Source organism: Sceloporus undulatus, chromosome 2 (assembly GCF_019175285.1).
Source record: "Sceloporus undulatus isolate JIND9_A2432 ecotype Alabama chromosome 2, SceUnd_v1.1, whole genome shotgun sequence".
Lineage (NCBI taxonomy): Eukaryota > Metazoa > Chordata > Lepidosauria > Squamata > Phrynosomatidae > Sceloporus > Sceloporus undulatus.
In genome coordinates, this window is record NC_056523.1 from 7435472 (window position 1) to 7449787 (window position 14316).

Genomic DNA, 14316 nt, shown 5'->3' on the forward strand with positions numbered 1-14316 from the left:
ATGCATGGGTCCTAAGAGTCTGGAGGTCGCGCCAAAGCCACACTCCATTCCTAAGCACTGGAGTGCAGCTTTGGTGCAGTTTCCGGATTCTTAGGATGCATGCATCATTTAAACAGCATACCTCCAAAGAGACCTGAAGCAGCTTTATTTTGGCAGTCTGTAACAGGCCATTATCACCTGTTTTGAGCTGTGCAGGATTGCTGTCCTCAGTCACAGCTGTCATTTGAGTCAACAAGAAGTGACATTGCATCTCTTCTGCTCACCTTTGGTGCTGATCAGATAGCTCTTGCCATCTAATCCAAGACAGCATTTTTGAGTATTCTGAAGCTTTTCTGAGTACTTTTATGACTGTAAAGGTGTACACTTGTGCCATCATTGGATCCCAACAGCTTACCCTGGACTATGGCCTACAGGCCACACAGTGCCCACCTTTTATTTCAAGGCTTGTAGTGTAGGAAATACTTCCACAGCATTTCTATTGCCCTCACATCTCATCAAAGAGCTCAAACATGGAGAAAACCATTTATTAATATTTTTATTAATAAAACATTCTCTGAAGATGCCAGCCACAGATGCTGGCAAAACATCAGGAAGAAACTCTTCTAGAACATGGCCACATTGCCCAAAAAACCCACAAAAAACTATTAATATTTTATTTATTTATTTATACCCCACTCTTTATAGAATCATAGAGTTGGAAGAGACCGCAAGGGCCATCCAGTCCAACCCCCTGCCATGCAGGAAATCCAAATCAAAGCATCCCCAACAGATGGCCATCCAGCCTCTGTTTAAAGACCTCCAAGGAAGAAGACTCCACTACACTCTGAGGGAGTGTGTTCCACTGTCGAACAGCCCTTACTGTCAGGAAGTTCCTCCTAATGTTCAGGTGGAATCTCTTTTCCTGTAGCTTGCATCCATTGCTCCGGGTCCTGTTCTCTGGAGCAGCAGAAAACAAGTTTGCTCCCTCCTCAATATGACATCCCTTCAAATATTTAAACAGAGCTATCATATCACCTCTTAACCTTCTCTTCTCCAGGCTAAATATCCCCAGCTCCCTGAGTCGTTCCTCATAAGGCATGGTTCCCAGACCTTTCACCATTTTGGTCGCCCTCCTTTGGACATGCTCCAGTTTCTCAACATCCTTTTTAAATTGTGGTGCAGTTTACAAATTGTTAATTAGACATTTCCTTGCCCTCAGGCTTACAGTCTAAAAAGACAAGATACAAAAGGAGAAGGGAATGGCAGTGGGGAAGGAGGAAAGTCCAGCAGATCCTCTCTCCCTCAATGTTTATGTTTATATAGTCAGTGTTTGTAAAGAGCTGTAGTAGGAAAAGATCCCTTAGTTCACATGAAAAAACTGGCAAAAGGCCTGCATTTTTGTCAGATTTAAAACTAATATATTGAATTTAAAATAATAAGTTATTTTTAGTTATACTGGAATTGTTGTGAAGCATATTTTAGAAAATTAAGGATAGAACAAAAGAAGATTAGTTGAAAATGGTTACCATTAAGGACACAAAACCACTTCAAGTTTTTGCTTATGAGATTATGCACTATTATTATTGGGTGACAAATATTGTCCTATTTATAAGATTTAAATATGCAGTTGGCCCTATATTGCTAACAGTACGTAGCAAAGACATGGGATGTCTACAAATGGAAGTTAAGGAAGAAAGTACAAAAGCAAGGCATGTTGTTTGCCTTCCAGTTGTTTCCAACTTATGGCAACCCTGTCACCGAGTTTTTTTAGCACAATTTGTTCAGAGGTTTGTTTGTTTTTAATCTGAGATTGAGAGTGTGGTTTGTCTAAGGTCACCCAATGAGTTTCCATGGCCAGCCGTGGATTTGAACCCTTGTCTCCTAAGTCATAGTCCAACACTCAAACCACTACACCATGCTGGTGCTCAGACCAAAAAAATAGGGTTGCGCTTGAATATTAAGAAAACAAACATAACCAAAGAATATTTCCATAAATTTAATGTGGGTGATGGAGACATCATCATTGTTAAAGATTTTTAGACCTACTCTAAGTTATCAAGATTTGGAAGGTCGTCAATAAAGGAACTGGACCTTAACCATAAAGATGTATAATTGAATAACAAAGTCAAGATAATCCGTACCATACTATTTCTGATTTTTGTGTATGGTTGTGAAAGCCAGAGAGCGAAGAAAGCAAGACAGGAAGAAATGAACTCATTTGAAATGTGGTGCTGGAGGAGACTTTTGTGGGTACCATGGACTGCAAAAAAGGCAATTAATAGTCCTGAACTCTCTCTAGAGGACAAAGTTGAGGCCATCAGACTTGAGACATACCATGCAGCGATGATATACTCTCCTCCATTGAGTCATAATATCTATTGAAGTTGAAAGTTAGGTAAAGAGGAGGACCACATTACAGGTGTATTGAAACGAGTCAAAGAAATCAAGAAATCTGGTATATACATATATGTTGGAAAGTATTACACTTGGTGTTAATTGAATGGAATACAGAGCTGGATTGCTTTATAGAAATCAACCATTGGAAAACTGTTCTTGTTTTAGTATCTGAAATTTCTTTAGTTTTAAAATTATATTTGGTTCAGGAGTATTGGACACCATTACATTCTTTGGAAGAAATCTAGACTACTTCAGCAAAATGATCATGTAATGCAGTTTATGGTGCACTGTGTCATTATAAATTGGGCATAGTCAATGGTTATGCCTTTTGGGTTGGATTTATTACATTCTATAGATTTTGTATCCAAAAATCTTAGATATTTCTAGACACATGCTGGTTTAAATTATATCTCTGACATGGAATTTAACAATGGTCTGTATGACTGGATCCCAAGTCCTCTTAGTTTTGATGTAAGATCACTTTTGGAAAGCAAAGATCTCACTACTTTGGCAACTCATCAGTGTGCATTTTCTAGTTATTAAATTTTTAAAAGTGTGTTTTGGAAATATGTCCCATTTACATTTATGGTTACAGAGGGGCAGGGAGATGTATGAACAGGGCTGCTAATAACAGTAACTGTAAGTACAATTCTTTTCCCCACCAGTACATCTATATTGTTATCCTCTTATCACACTTTTCTCCATTGTCTTCTACAAATCTTGGTCCCTCTCTGATGCTTTCATAGGATCTCATAGAAGGGGCCCAAAGAGGCAAGAATTCATTGCTGAAGTTGACCTGAGAGATGATAATCTACATTTAAAAAAAAAAATCTCCAACGAAGGAGAGCCTGTCACCTTCCAAGGCAGTCTTTAGTAAATACCATTTTCCACCAGGAAATGCTTCTTAATGCGTAGCCAGAATTTTCTTTGTTGGGATTTTGAATTCTTTTCTGTTCTGGAACTGGATGTAGACATTACTGGTATAAGGTATGCCCTGGTGAGTAGTCCTCTACTGCATTTAACTGTAAGAGAAAGTTTGCCTATTGTTTCTCTTGTATAGAGAAAGGACCCAACTTCCCACCATGGTGCTGCTTGCCTGTTACACCTAGCTTTCAGTGGGACATTTAATCATGAGAGAAGGTTTTCTCATTAGGTCTCTTATAGAGAAAAAGGAGAGAAACATGTCAAGGAGGATGGGAAGGAGTCAAAGCACAGGATTTCTCTTCAGATACTCAAAATAATTAATTCAAAGACATAGCTGTGTTAATCTGGAAAACCAGTGTGCAAAGGGATCTTGTAGCATCTTTGAGACTAACTGAAAGAGAGAGGTTGGTAGACTTGAGTCTACCTCACATGCATTTAACTGATGGTGTGTTTTTGTTGGTCTGTTGTTGGTCTGGGTAAGAAATATTATAATAATAATAATAATAGTCATAGCCAATACATTTCTATACTGCTTATCAGTGTACTTAAGCACTCTGTCAGTGGTTTACAATGTGTAAACTAATTGGCCCCAACAAGCTGGGGATTCATTTTACCGACCTACAGAAGGATGAAAAGCTGAGTCAACCCTGAGCCCCTGGCTGGGATTGAACTTGCAACTTTGTGGTTTGTGAGTGAGTGGCTGCAGCACAAGCATTTAACCACTGCACCACCACCAGGGTTCCTATTCTTATTAATTTGCATCTGGAGTAGAAGGCGACAACAGAGAAGACTGTTCCAAAAACTGAATAAACCTTATACGTAGAAAGGGTGGTTTCTGGTGCTCTCACTGCCTTAATTTTAACAAGGGCCCATAGTGTCAAACATGGAGAAGGGATTACAGAAGAAAGGTGGAAAGGATAAATAAAGCTAAACAATTTTATTGACAGTTTTGGTTTGGTTTATACTTTACCTTTTGTGGTGACTGCTCAGGGTGATTAACAAGATTACAAAAAAAATGCAATTATAATGACAAATGACTTGATGATTACACGTCTAAACACAAATTTACATGCCTAAAATTATGAATTTCTAAGCTCACGTTGCCAACATTTGTTAACGTACTATGTTTTTATCTGGCACCTGAAAGAAGTGTGGGGAACTGCAGGACTGTCTAGCCAAGGGGGATCCAAACCTAGGATACCAGCACTGAGAAAAGGCTTTCACATCATCACCTGAAAGAGAGTTTCATCAGCCAGGTATCCATGTGCTTCAGGATTCCTAAGTCACAATGTCATATCAATACAGGTATGGGCATGACTTTCTAAAGAGGAAATTTTATACCAGAGGCAGAAGAAACATGGAAAGAATAGGGATAAGTTCCTGCACCACACACAAAAAATAAGTTCCACCTGTTTCAGCAGACTTTTGATTCAGAACTAGCAGTACACACATGTGAAATGAAACAACCTGCTCAGGTAAGCCTTGTATCCAGGAATATTTCTTTCACTTCATATGATTTCCATTTTCATTGCACTTAATGATCCTACAGGTTGAGTCTCCCATATCCAAAATGCTTGGGACCAGAAGTGTTTGGGATTTTGAGGATTTTTTTTGTTTCTTTTGGACTATTTGATCTACTTAATAAGATATCTTGGAAATGGGACTCCAGTCTAAACGTGAAATTCATTTGTGTTTTGTATACACCTTATACGCATAGTCTGAAGGTATTTATTCCCATTCCATACATGGTGATAGGCTATAATAGCTTGGACAGTCCTCCCTTTGGTGTTCACAGTTATATTTTCACATAGTAGGAATCTTCTCTAGTCGTTCATAAACTTTTGTCCTTCAGGTGTTTTGCACTTCAACTCCCAGAAGCCCCAGACAGTTTGGCCAACTGTCAGGAATTTTGGGAGCTGAAGTCCAAAACGTCTGGAGAAGTCAAGTTTGGACATCACTGCTCTAGTTCCTTCATAGCTGCTGTTCCAATTCCTTGTCTTCTATTCCTATTCCATACATGATGATGGGGGAACACAACAGCTTGGACAATCCTCTCTTTGGTGTCCAGAGTTATATTCTCACACTGTAGGAACCTGCCTTGTTCCTTCATAGCTGCCCTTCCCATTCCTAGTCTTCTCTTCCTATTCTGTACCTGATGATGGGGACTACAATGACTTGGACCACTGTCACTTCAGTGTCCTGCTGCCTTATCTTTGCAATGCAGGATCTTGCCTAGTTCTTTCCCAGCTGCCCATCTCCCCCCCCCCCCCACGCCACTCAGGATGTCCCTACCCAAAGCTCCTCCTCCTGGTGTCCCCTCCCCCGGAAACTGAACTTTCTCACGCTTCCCACCCCCCACCCCAAAAAAAGAAAGGCACCTAAGGCCCCAGAGGCGCTTGTGGGGAGCTGAGATTGATGGGTGAGATCCTGGCTCTGGGTGAGTTCGACCTCTGGACTGGAATTAAAAAAAAACAAAAGGGGGGGGGGGGAGGGATGTGCTAAAAGGGAAGGGGGGGGGGCGATTGTTGCGTCACAAAGGAGGAGTAAAAAAGGGAAAGTGGCTGGGGAGCAAAGGGAGCATTGAAGCCCAAAGAAAGGGTCTCTGTGAATCCAAAAGCAAACAGTTTGGAGGAAGGGAACCTATAGGAAGGCGTTGACTGTATGGAAGGACTTGATTTCTTACCCAGTGGCCACCCTTTGCAAGACCTGGGAGGAGGTTTGCTAGAGGGGAAATAGTCTCCAGTCATATATATGAGACGAATATATATGGGTCTGGAGACTAATCTCAAACTGGACGATTCCTGCAGTGTGTTTGGGGCCTTATATTTAGATGCACAGCCCAAGCAGGTGTGCATTTTAAAAGAATCTGAATGAAGACCATGGTCCAAAAAAACACACTGCAGGGATAATCCAGTTTGAGTTCGCTTTAACTGCCCTGGCTCAATGCTAGGGAATTCTAGGAACTGTAGTTCTGTGAGACATTGAGCCTTCTCTGTCAGAGACAGCTCTGGTGCTGCCACCATAAACTACAGTTCCCAGGATCCCCTAGCATTGAGCCAGGGCAGTTAAAGCAGTCTCAAACTGGATTGTTTCTGCAGTGGGTTTTGGACCTATTTCTCCTCTAGCAAGCTACCTCTCAGTACTTCCAGAAAGTGGCCATCAGGTGAGAAATAAATGTATTCATTAATTTATTATTTTATTCATTTCATTTATATCCTGCCTTTCTCCCCAGAGGGATCCAAGGCAGCTCATAGATAAAACCTGTAACATTATTATAAAATTCAAACAATTAAAACATCTATATATAAAATCACATAAACCATACACAATAAAATATCATATAAATGTGGTGAAGATGGCTTGTTACAGTTACAGTAACTGTCGCAAGTTTTTGTTTTGCCAAGAGATCCTGTTGCACCTTTGAGACTAACTGGAAGAAAAAAAAGTTGGCAGCGTAAGCTTTCGTAGACTTCAGTCTACTTCCTCAGATGCATCTAGGCTTTTTTGTTTTGTAAACTGCTTAGTACATCAGTAAGCGATATAGAAATGTATTTGCTATTCTTGCTATTATTTTGTTATGGTTGGAGGCCTTCAAGTCTTATGGTGAAACCCTATCATAGTTTCTCTTGGTATGTTTGTTCAGAGAGAGTTTATGCTGAAGCTGAGAGAGCGTGACTGGCCCAAGGCCACTGGATGGGCTTCCATGTCTGAATGAGGATTTGAACCCGGGTCTCCTGGGTCCTTTGTCCAGAGCTCAGACTATTGCACCACACAACCTCCAATTGCCATAGCTCTATTTAAGGAATATTTGTAGTTTGGGGAGGGACGTAGAAATCTCTGTAGGTAGATGCTAGAGCAGTGGTTGCGACATTTGGTCCTACAGGTTTTTGGGACTTCCACTCCCAGAAGCCCCAGCCAGCCTGGCCAACAGTTTGGAATTCTGGGAGTTGAAGTCCAAAATACCTGGAAGGCGAGGGTCTGGAAATCACAACGCTAGAGCTAGAGAGCCAGCGTAGTGGATTTGAATACTAGGCTAGGACGGTATCCACATTGCAGGAATAATCCAGTTTGACACCGCTTTAACCGCTGTGGCTCGATGCTGTGGAATTCTAGGATGTATAGTTTTGTGAGACATTTAACTTTCTTCTGTCAGAGCTCTGGTGTCACAACAACAATTCCCAGAATTCCATAGCTTTGAGCCATGGCAGTTAAAGTGAATTATTTCTGCAGTACGGAACCAGCCTAGATCATCTTATCAAGTTTGTTTTGTGGCTGGATAAGGAATTTAACCTGGGTCTCCCCATTCTAGCCCTATACACAAGCTATGATGTTGTGGCAGCAGTTCAAATTGTGTTGGATTTTGTTTGAGGGAGAGGAGTTCCCTCAGGATCAGGGAAGACATTTTGGCAAAGAACTGAAGAGGCAGGCCTTCCATGTTGGTATGTAAAAGCAGAAAGCTAATTGAAGGGTTGGAAGATAGCGTGAAAGCCACATAGCTCCCTGCATTGCCACCACAGTGCCACCTCTGACAATCTGCTGCCTGAAGCAATTCCCTCATGCTGCTTAAAGGGATCCTATAGCACCTCAGAGACTCAGGTCCAAAACACACTGCAGAAATAATCTGTTTTAAGTGCCCTGGCTCTGTGCTAGGGTGTTCTGGCAACTGTAGTTTTGGGAGGCATTTAGCCTTTTCTGTCAGAGAGCTCTGGTGCCCCAATAAACTACAATCCCCAGGATGCCCTAGCACTGAGCCAGGGCAGTTAAAGCAGATTATTTCTGCAGTCTGTTTCGGAACTAACTATACAAAAGGAGTTGTAGCCAAAGCTTTTGTAGAATTGGTCTATTTCCTCAGATGCACAGGAATGTTTTTCTGGCCTTTATAATCAGACTATTTGAATTGCCAGAGAAAGGCAAAACTTATGGGTATGGTGAGACCAAGTCTATAAAGGTTCATGCTATAATGTCCCTTGCACAATTAGTCTCAAAGGGGCTATAAAATCCCATATTCCAGACCAACACGGCTATGTCTCTGAATGCTGTTTAAAGTTAGGGCTGGCTCTGCTGTGGCTACTGACACTGCTGATGACTGAAGTTAAATGTAAACTTTGTTGTTGTGTGCCTTCGAGTCGTTTCCAATTTATGGCAACCCTAAAGTGAACCTATAATGTTTGTGGGATTTTTTTGTAAGTTTCTTTAGCAGGGGTTTGCCATTGCCATCCTCTGAGGATGAGTGAGTGTGACTTGCCCAAGGTCACCTGGTGAGTTTATGTGGCCGAGCCGGGATTCGAACCCTGGTCTCCAGAGTCACAGTCCAACACTCAGACCACTACACCACACTGGCTTGAAATTTAAAGTGGCTACACCCATTTTCATAACCCCCCATATGTTATGTTTTGTAGGACTTTAGCAAAGAGAGTGGTCTGCAGAAACCAACCAGAGGACTGACAAGATGAAAATGGAGGAGCAAGACTCAGCAAGCACCATGATGAAGGATGGGTTTGAGGGACCGGGAGGAGCCCCTTATGTCCTCCATGCCAGGAATATTGGGGTGTTTCCGCCGCTGAGACTGGAAGAACAGATTAAGCAGGAAAAAGATGATGGCCAGTTTCAACAGTGGGATAACCAGTGGCAAGACTTCTTGAAAACAGTGGAGTCGCCTCACTCAGGCTGGGCAGTCCCACAGTTATTGGAGGAGCCCACTCCATGGGACGATACGAAGGCCTTTCTGGCCTCCTTTGAGCAAGTGGCCAAAGCCTGCCGGTGGCCCAAAGGAGAATGGGCCACCCGCCTCCTGCCAGCTCTCCGTGGAGAAGCTGAGCAGGCCTTTCACAGGCTAGGAAGCCGAGATAGAGAGGATTATGGGAAAGTAAAGGCGGCCATCTTGCGCCAAGACGCCCTTCGACGGGAGAAGCAGCGTCAACACTTCCGGCGTTTCTGCTACCAAGAGGTCGAGGGGCCCCGGGGGGCTTACAGTCGACTCTGGGAACTTTGCCATGGGTGGCTAAGAGTCGAAAAACACAGCAAGGAGCAGATTTTGGAGCTGTTGGTCCTGGAACAGCTCCTGACCATCTTGCCTCGAGAAATGCAGAGCTGGGTCCGGGAACATGGGCCAGAGACTTGTGCCCAGGCAGTGGCCCTGGCAGAGGATTTCCTTCTGAGGCAGGAAGAGGCCGAAAGAGAGGACAAACAGGTGAGGATAGGGATTAAATTTTTTATGTAATTGGATTTATATCTCACCTTTAACCCTGGGCAGCTAACAACCTATGTAAAGTATGAATAAATCATAGAATTATCAAGTTGCAATGAGATCCCAAGGGCCATCCAGTTCAGCCCCGTGCCATGCAGGAACTCACAATCAAAGCACCCCTGACAGATGGCCAGCCAGCCTCCTCTGCTTGAAAACCTCTAAAGAAGGAGATTCCATCTCACTCCCAGGCAGTGTAATCCAGTGTTGAACAGAAATTTCCATCAGGAAGTTCTTCCTAATGTTTAAGTGAAATTTCTTTTCCTGTAGCTTGAATCAATTCCCCTGTGTCCTAGTCTCTGGAGCAGCAGAAAACAAAATTGCTTCATCCTCAACATGACATACCTTCAAATGCTTAAATTTGCGGCTATCATCTTGCCTCTTAAACATAGAAAAACTATGCAGTTTTTCTACATTCATGGGGGTCCTTCGCCCCTAACTCCCTCAAATGTGGAGGGACCACTGTAATCCCCAATGACATCTCATAGAAAACCAACTGCCAACAGCCCATGTGCCAAATAGTCATGGGTGCTCCATTCCTCAGTACTACCTCAGAAAACTACTAAAAGTAAAGGTAAAGATAGTCCCATGACCTGAATGTCTAGTCATAACCAATTGTAGGGGGTGGTAGAAGAGCCAACGTTGTCCAAGGACTACTACGGTGGTCATGTGGCCAGCTTGACTGCACCAAACGCTATTATTTCCTACTGAAAAGTGGTACCTATCTATCTATTTGACTTTGCATGCTTTCAAACTGCTAGAAAACTACTACTGCCCAGAAAACAGTTGTTTTGTACATGAAACATTTTCTGCACAAAAACCACAGCTTTATATTTTTTTAAAAATCACACTTTTCTACAAGGAATAATTCTTCCACCAAACTTGAAAATGTTCAAATCTGGGAAAAATTGAGCAAATTTTTTTGTTCTATTCAAGTGTTTGAGGAGCAGTGCTATCACCTGCCCCTTAGGATGTCACCTGGTGCAATCCGCATTCAAGTGCTTCTATTCACTCCTGCTGCATTATAGCTGTGATTTTGAGCCAGGAACAGCTGACCCAAGTTTGGTATCATTTACTGATGAAAGGCCTGCAACCAAATATCTGACTGAGCATTGAAAAGTAATATATGAATTTCAGTATCTCTGCCTTTGCAGTTTCTGGCCTTAAACCTCTCCTCGTGCTTAATTCTTTTCCAGTTCTCTTCCTCTTTCAGGCATTTCTTCTGCCTCTCATTCCTTTGGATAACTCAATTGTTCAGGTTTATTTCCTAGACTCCCCACATCTGTTAGCCTGCTTCTTTTCCCAATTACCTCCTCCTTTCCTAAGCCTCTTGCCCTTCACTAAGACCAGACCTCTTCTACAGCTGTCAGCATCTAGACTCATTAGGGCATCTGTGTCATGAATTGAGAGAAGTCTAGAAGTGGCAGTCTTTAGATTTTGTGTGCAGCTGCCCCATGTTGAAAGAATGCACTTTGGAACACCTTACTGGCTCTGTTCTGAGGCTGTGGATTGGCTTTACTGTACCAGACTGGTTTTCCTTTCAAGGAGGTTGCCCTGTCTGGGGTAGTGCTGGCATGAGCTACAAGGTCTTCCATCCTAACTGCTGTGTGTCCTATGCTTCTGATGTTCTGGTTCAGTGTTGACCTCTCCACTTGGACATGTTTGGTGAGTTCTCAAGGACTTTGCCATCATAGAATCCTTTCATCCATTACGCTTCCCAATCTCATATCCTCTAATGACTCTAATACTTTGGTTGTATCAAGAAGAAGTAATATCAAGAGAAGTAATAGTGCCACTGTATTCTGCTCTGGTCAGGCCCCACCTAGAATATTGTGTCCAGTTCTGGGCGCCACAATTCAGAAAGGACATTGAGAAACTGGAGCGTGTCCAAAGGAAGGCGACAAAAATGGTTGAAGGGTCTGGAAACCATGCCCTATGAGGAACGACTTAGGGAGCTGGGGATGTTTAGCCTGGAGAAAAGAAGGTTAAGAGGCGATATGATAGCCCTGTTTAAATATTTGAAAGGATGTCATGTTGAAGAGGGAGCAAGCTTGTTTTCTGCTGCTCCAGAAAACAGGACCCGGAGCAATGGATGCAAGCTACAGGAAAAGAGATTCCATCTGAACATTAGGAGGAACTTCCTGACAGTAAGGGCTGTTCGACAGTGGAATGCACTTCCTCGGAGGGTGATATAGTCTCCTTCCTTGGAGGTCTTTAAACAGAGGCTGGATGGCCATCTGTCAGGGATGCTTTGATTTGGATTTCCTGCATGGCAGGAGGTTGGACTGGATGGCCCTAGTGGTCTCTTCCAACTCTACGATTCTATGATTCTATGATTCTTCTTGATTATTCTCAACTGCCAGGAACTCCAATTTTTGATCAGGAAGCTAGTAATAACAAAAATTATTTCCATCCCTACAGTGAGCCATAGCAAGATAATTCCTTCTTTAAACATGGTTTCTGAATCAAATTTGGAGAAAGGACACTTGAATACCAAAGAGTGAGTGCATCTGAGTGCAGAACCAGGCTGTAGACTAGGGGCCCAAACATACAGCCCAAAATAAAGCTGCTTCGGATCACTTTGGAGGCATGCTGTTTAAATGATGCATGTGTTCTAAGAGGCCGGAATCTGTGCCAAAGCCAGGCTCCAGTCCTAAGGACTGGAGCACTGCTTTGGTGCAGCTTCTGGCCTCTTAAGATGTGTGTGTCATTTAAACAGGATACCTCCAAAGTGACTTGAAGCAGCTTTATTTTGGCCCATCTGTTCAGGCCCTAGAAGTTTGGGGGAGTGCATCCTGATCTGAAACAGTAACCTTTCCAGGTCCTGATGTGCCCATCAAGCTGTACCTCCTTTTCAGAAAGGGATCATCCTTGTCGTTTCAGGGGCTGACACCATTCGTAGAGGTAGCTATGAGTTTCTCTGAGAGCTCATCTATCCTCCGGCCACGGCAGGTATGCAGAGAAACCAACCCAGGAGGTGATGCTGTACGTTTAGGTAAGTGCAATCCTCTCACCTAGATTTTTCAGTGCACTGAAACTCTTATATGACCGCTGTTTGATAGTTCAGGGGAAGGAGGTATATTTTGCCCAAAGGTCTTTAAACATAGATTGGACAGACATGTGGTGTGGAATTCCTCTACTGAGTATTTTGGACAAGGTGTTAATGGTAAGATAAAATGAGGGGCTGAGGAGAAACATAGACAGATCTCTAAGATCCTTCTGGGAAGGATACTGTTAGCTATGCCTACTACTCTTACTAGGATTTCACAGGTCTTAGGGTTTCGCTCCTCTTTTACAGCCTTCAGTGCAAGAGGAAGGACTCTCAGGGTGAGAGCACCGTCTTGAATGTCTCTCTGTGTGTGTGACTTGTTAGTATGTTGTCATTAATTTATAATTAATTTGAAGTATATATTCTGCATAACTGTGGTTGATAGTTAAGGTAATACGTAATCACATCTCCAGGGATATTCCCTACATCACAGGTTTTGGCTCTGATATCTTTCAGCCTGGGAAGTCTGCCTAGCAACCCTTATTACCAGTACTGTACTGTTGTTGTTACTGTGTGATTTCAGATCATTTCGAATTTATGGCCACCTTAAAGCAAACCTATCATGGGGTTTTCTTGGCAAGATTTGTTCAGAGGAGGTTTGCCATTGTTTTCCCCTCAGGCTGAGAGCATGTGACTTGCCCAAGGACACTCAGTGGGTTACTACTATGACTTCTACCAAATATTGTTGTTGTTGTTGCTGCTGCTAATCTTAATCTGATTCTGATTCTTAATCTGGATCAATTTTATTTTTTCTTCATTTGAATAGAATACACACAGATAGGGGAATGTGAAGAAAGTAAGTATCGACCTGAGTGCCCCCAGCAAGTGGAGCCATCTAGAAGAAGATCTGGAGAGATCTTTCCCCAGGTTGAAGATGAACACAGATCACTGAGGCAGCTCAGAGACCATTGTTCCAGGACCACAGGGGATAGGTCACTTTCCTTCGTGTCTGACAAGGAGGCCTTCAGTGAAACTTTTGAGTGGCAGAGGTCAAATTTACTTGGTAGGTCTGAGGAAGGTTTCAGACAGGGTTCCTGTTTTCCGATATGTGAAAAAGTTGACCCCCAGGAGGGCCCATTCCAGTGTGCAGAATGTGGAAAAGTTCTCAGTCGCAAGGATCACCTTAAGAGACACCAGCAAATCCACATAAGGAAGAATAAATTGCATCAGTGTTCATATTGCGGGAAGTGCTTTAGGCAGAGGTCAGACCTCATTTTCCATGAGAGAATCCACACGGGGGAGAAACCACATCAGTGCTCTGCCTGTGGGAAGAATTTCAGAAGTACTTGTCAGCTGATTGTTCATGAAAGAATCCACACCAGGGAGAAACCGTACAAATGCTCTGCTTGTGGCAAAAGCTTCAGCCAGAATGCAAATCTCACTGTACATCTGAGAACGCACACCGGTGAAAAGCCATACAAATGTTCTGTCTGTGAGAAAACCTTCATTCAGAAGTCCCACCTTATGAAACATGAGAGAATCCACACCAGAAAGAAGACCTGCAACTGTTTTGCATGGAAAGAGCTTCCTTTGGAACAGGATTCTCCCTGTAACGTGTGACATAATTGTGTAACTCTTATGCTTGAAGAAAGAACTTCATTTCTAATGTGTAGGTTGCTTCTCATGAAAGAAATAATCTATGCCAGAAAAAAAATGTATAAGCATTCCCTCTGTGAGAGATTTTCAGCTGTAATTTTATCCATAAATGTCAGAACTAGTTGAA

General features: G+C 42.7%; 1 protein-coding gene across 1 annotated transcript; it reads left to right on the top strand.

Annotated features, from left to right (window-relative positions):
• Positions 1–5646: 5646 nt before the first annotated feature.
• LOC121921936 (zinc finger and SCAN domain-containing protein 31-like) lies at positions 5647–14316 on the top strand. Its single transcript, XM_042450697.1, has 4 exons — positions 5647–5737; positions 8700–9490; positions 12428–12539; positions 13360–14316. The coding sequence occupies exons 2-4, from the start codon at positions 8750–8752 to the stop codon at positions 14151–14153; spliced, it is 1647 nt and encodes a 548-aa protein (XP_042306631.1). The 5' UTR covers positions 5647–5737; positions 8700–8749; the 3' UTR covers positions 14154–14316.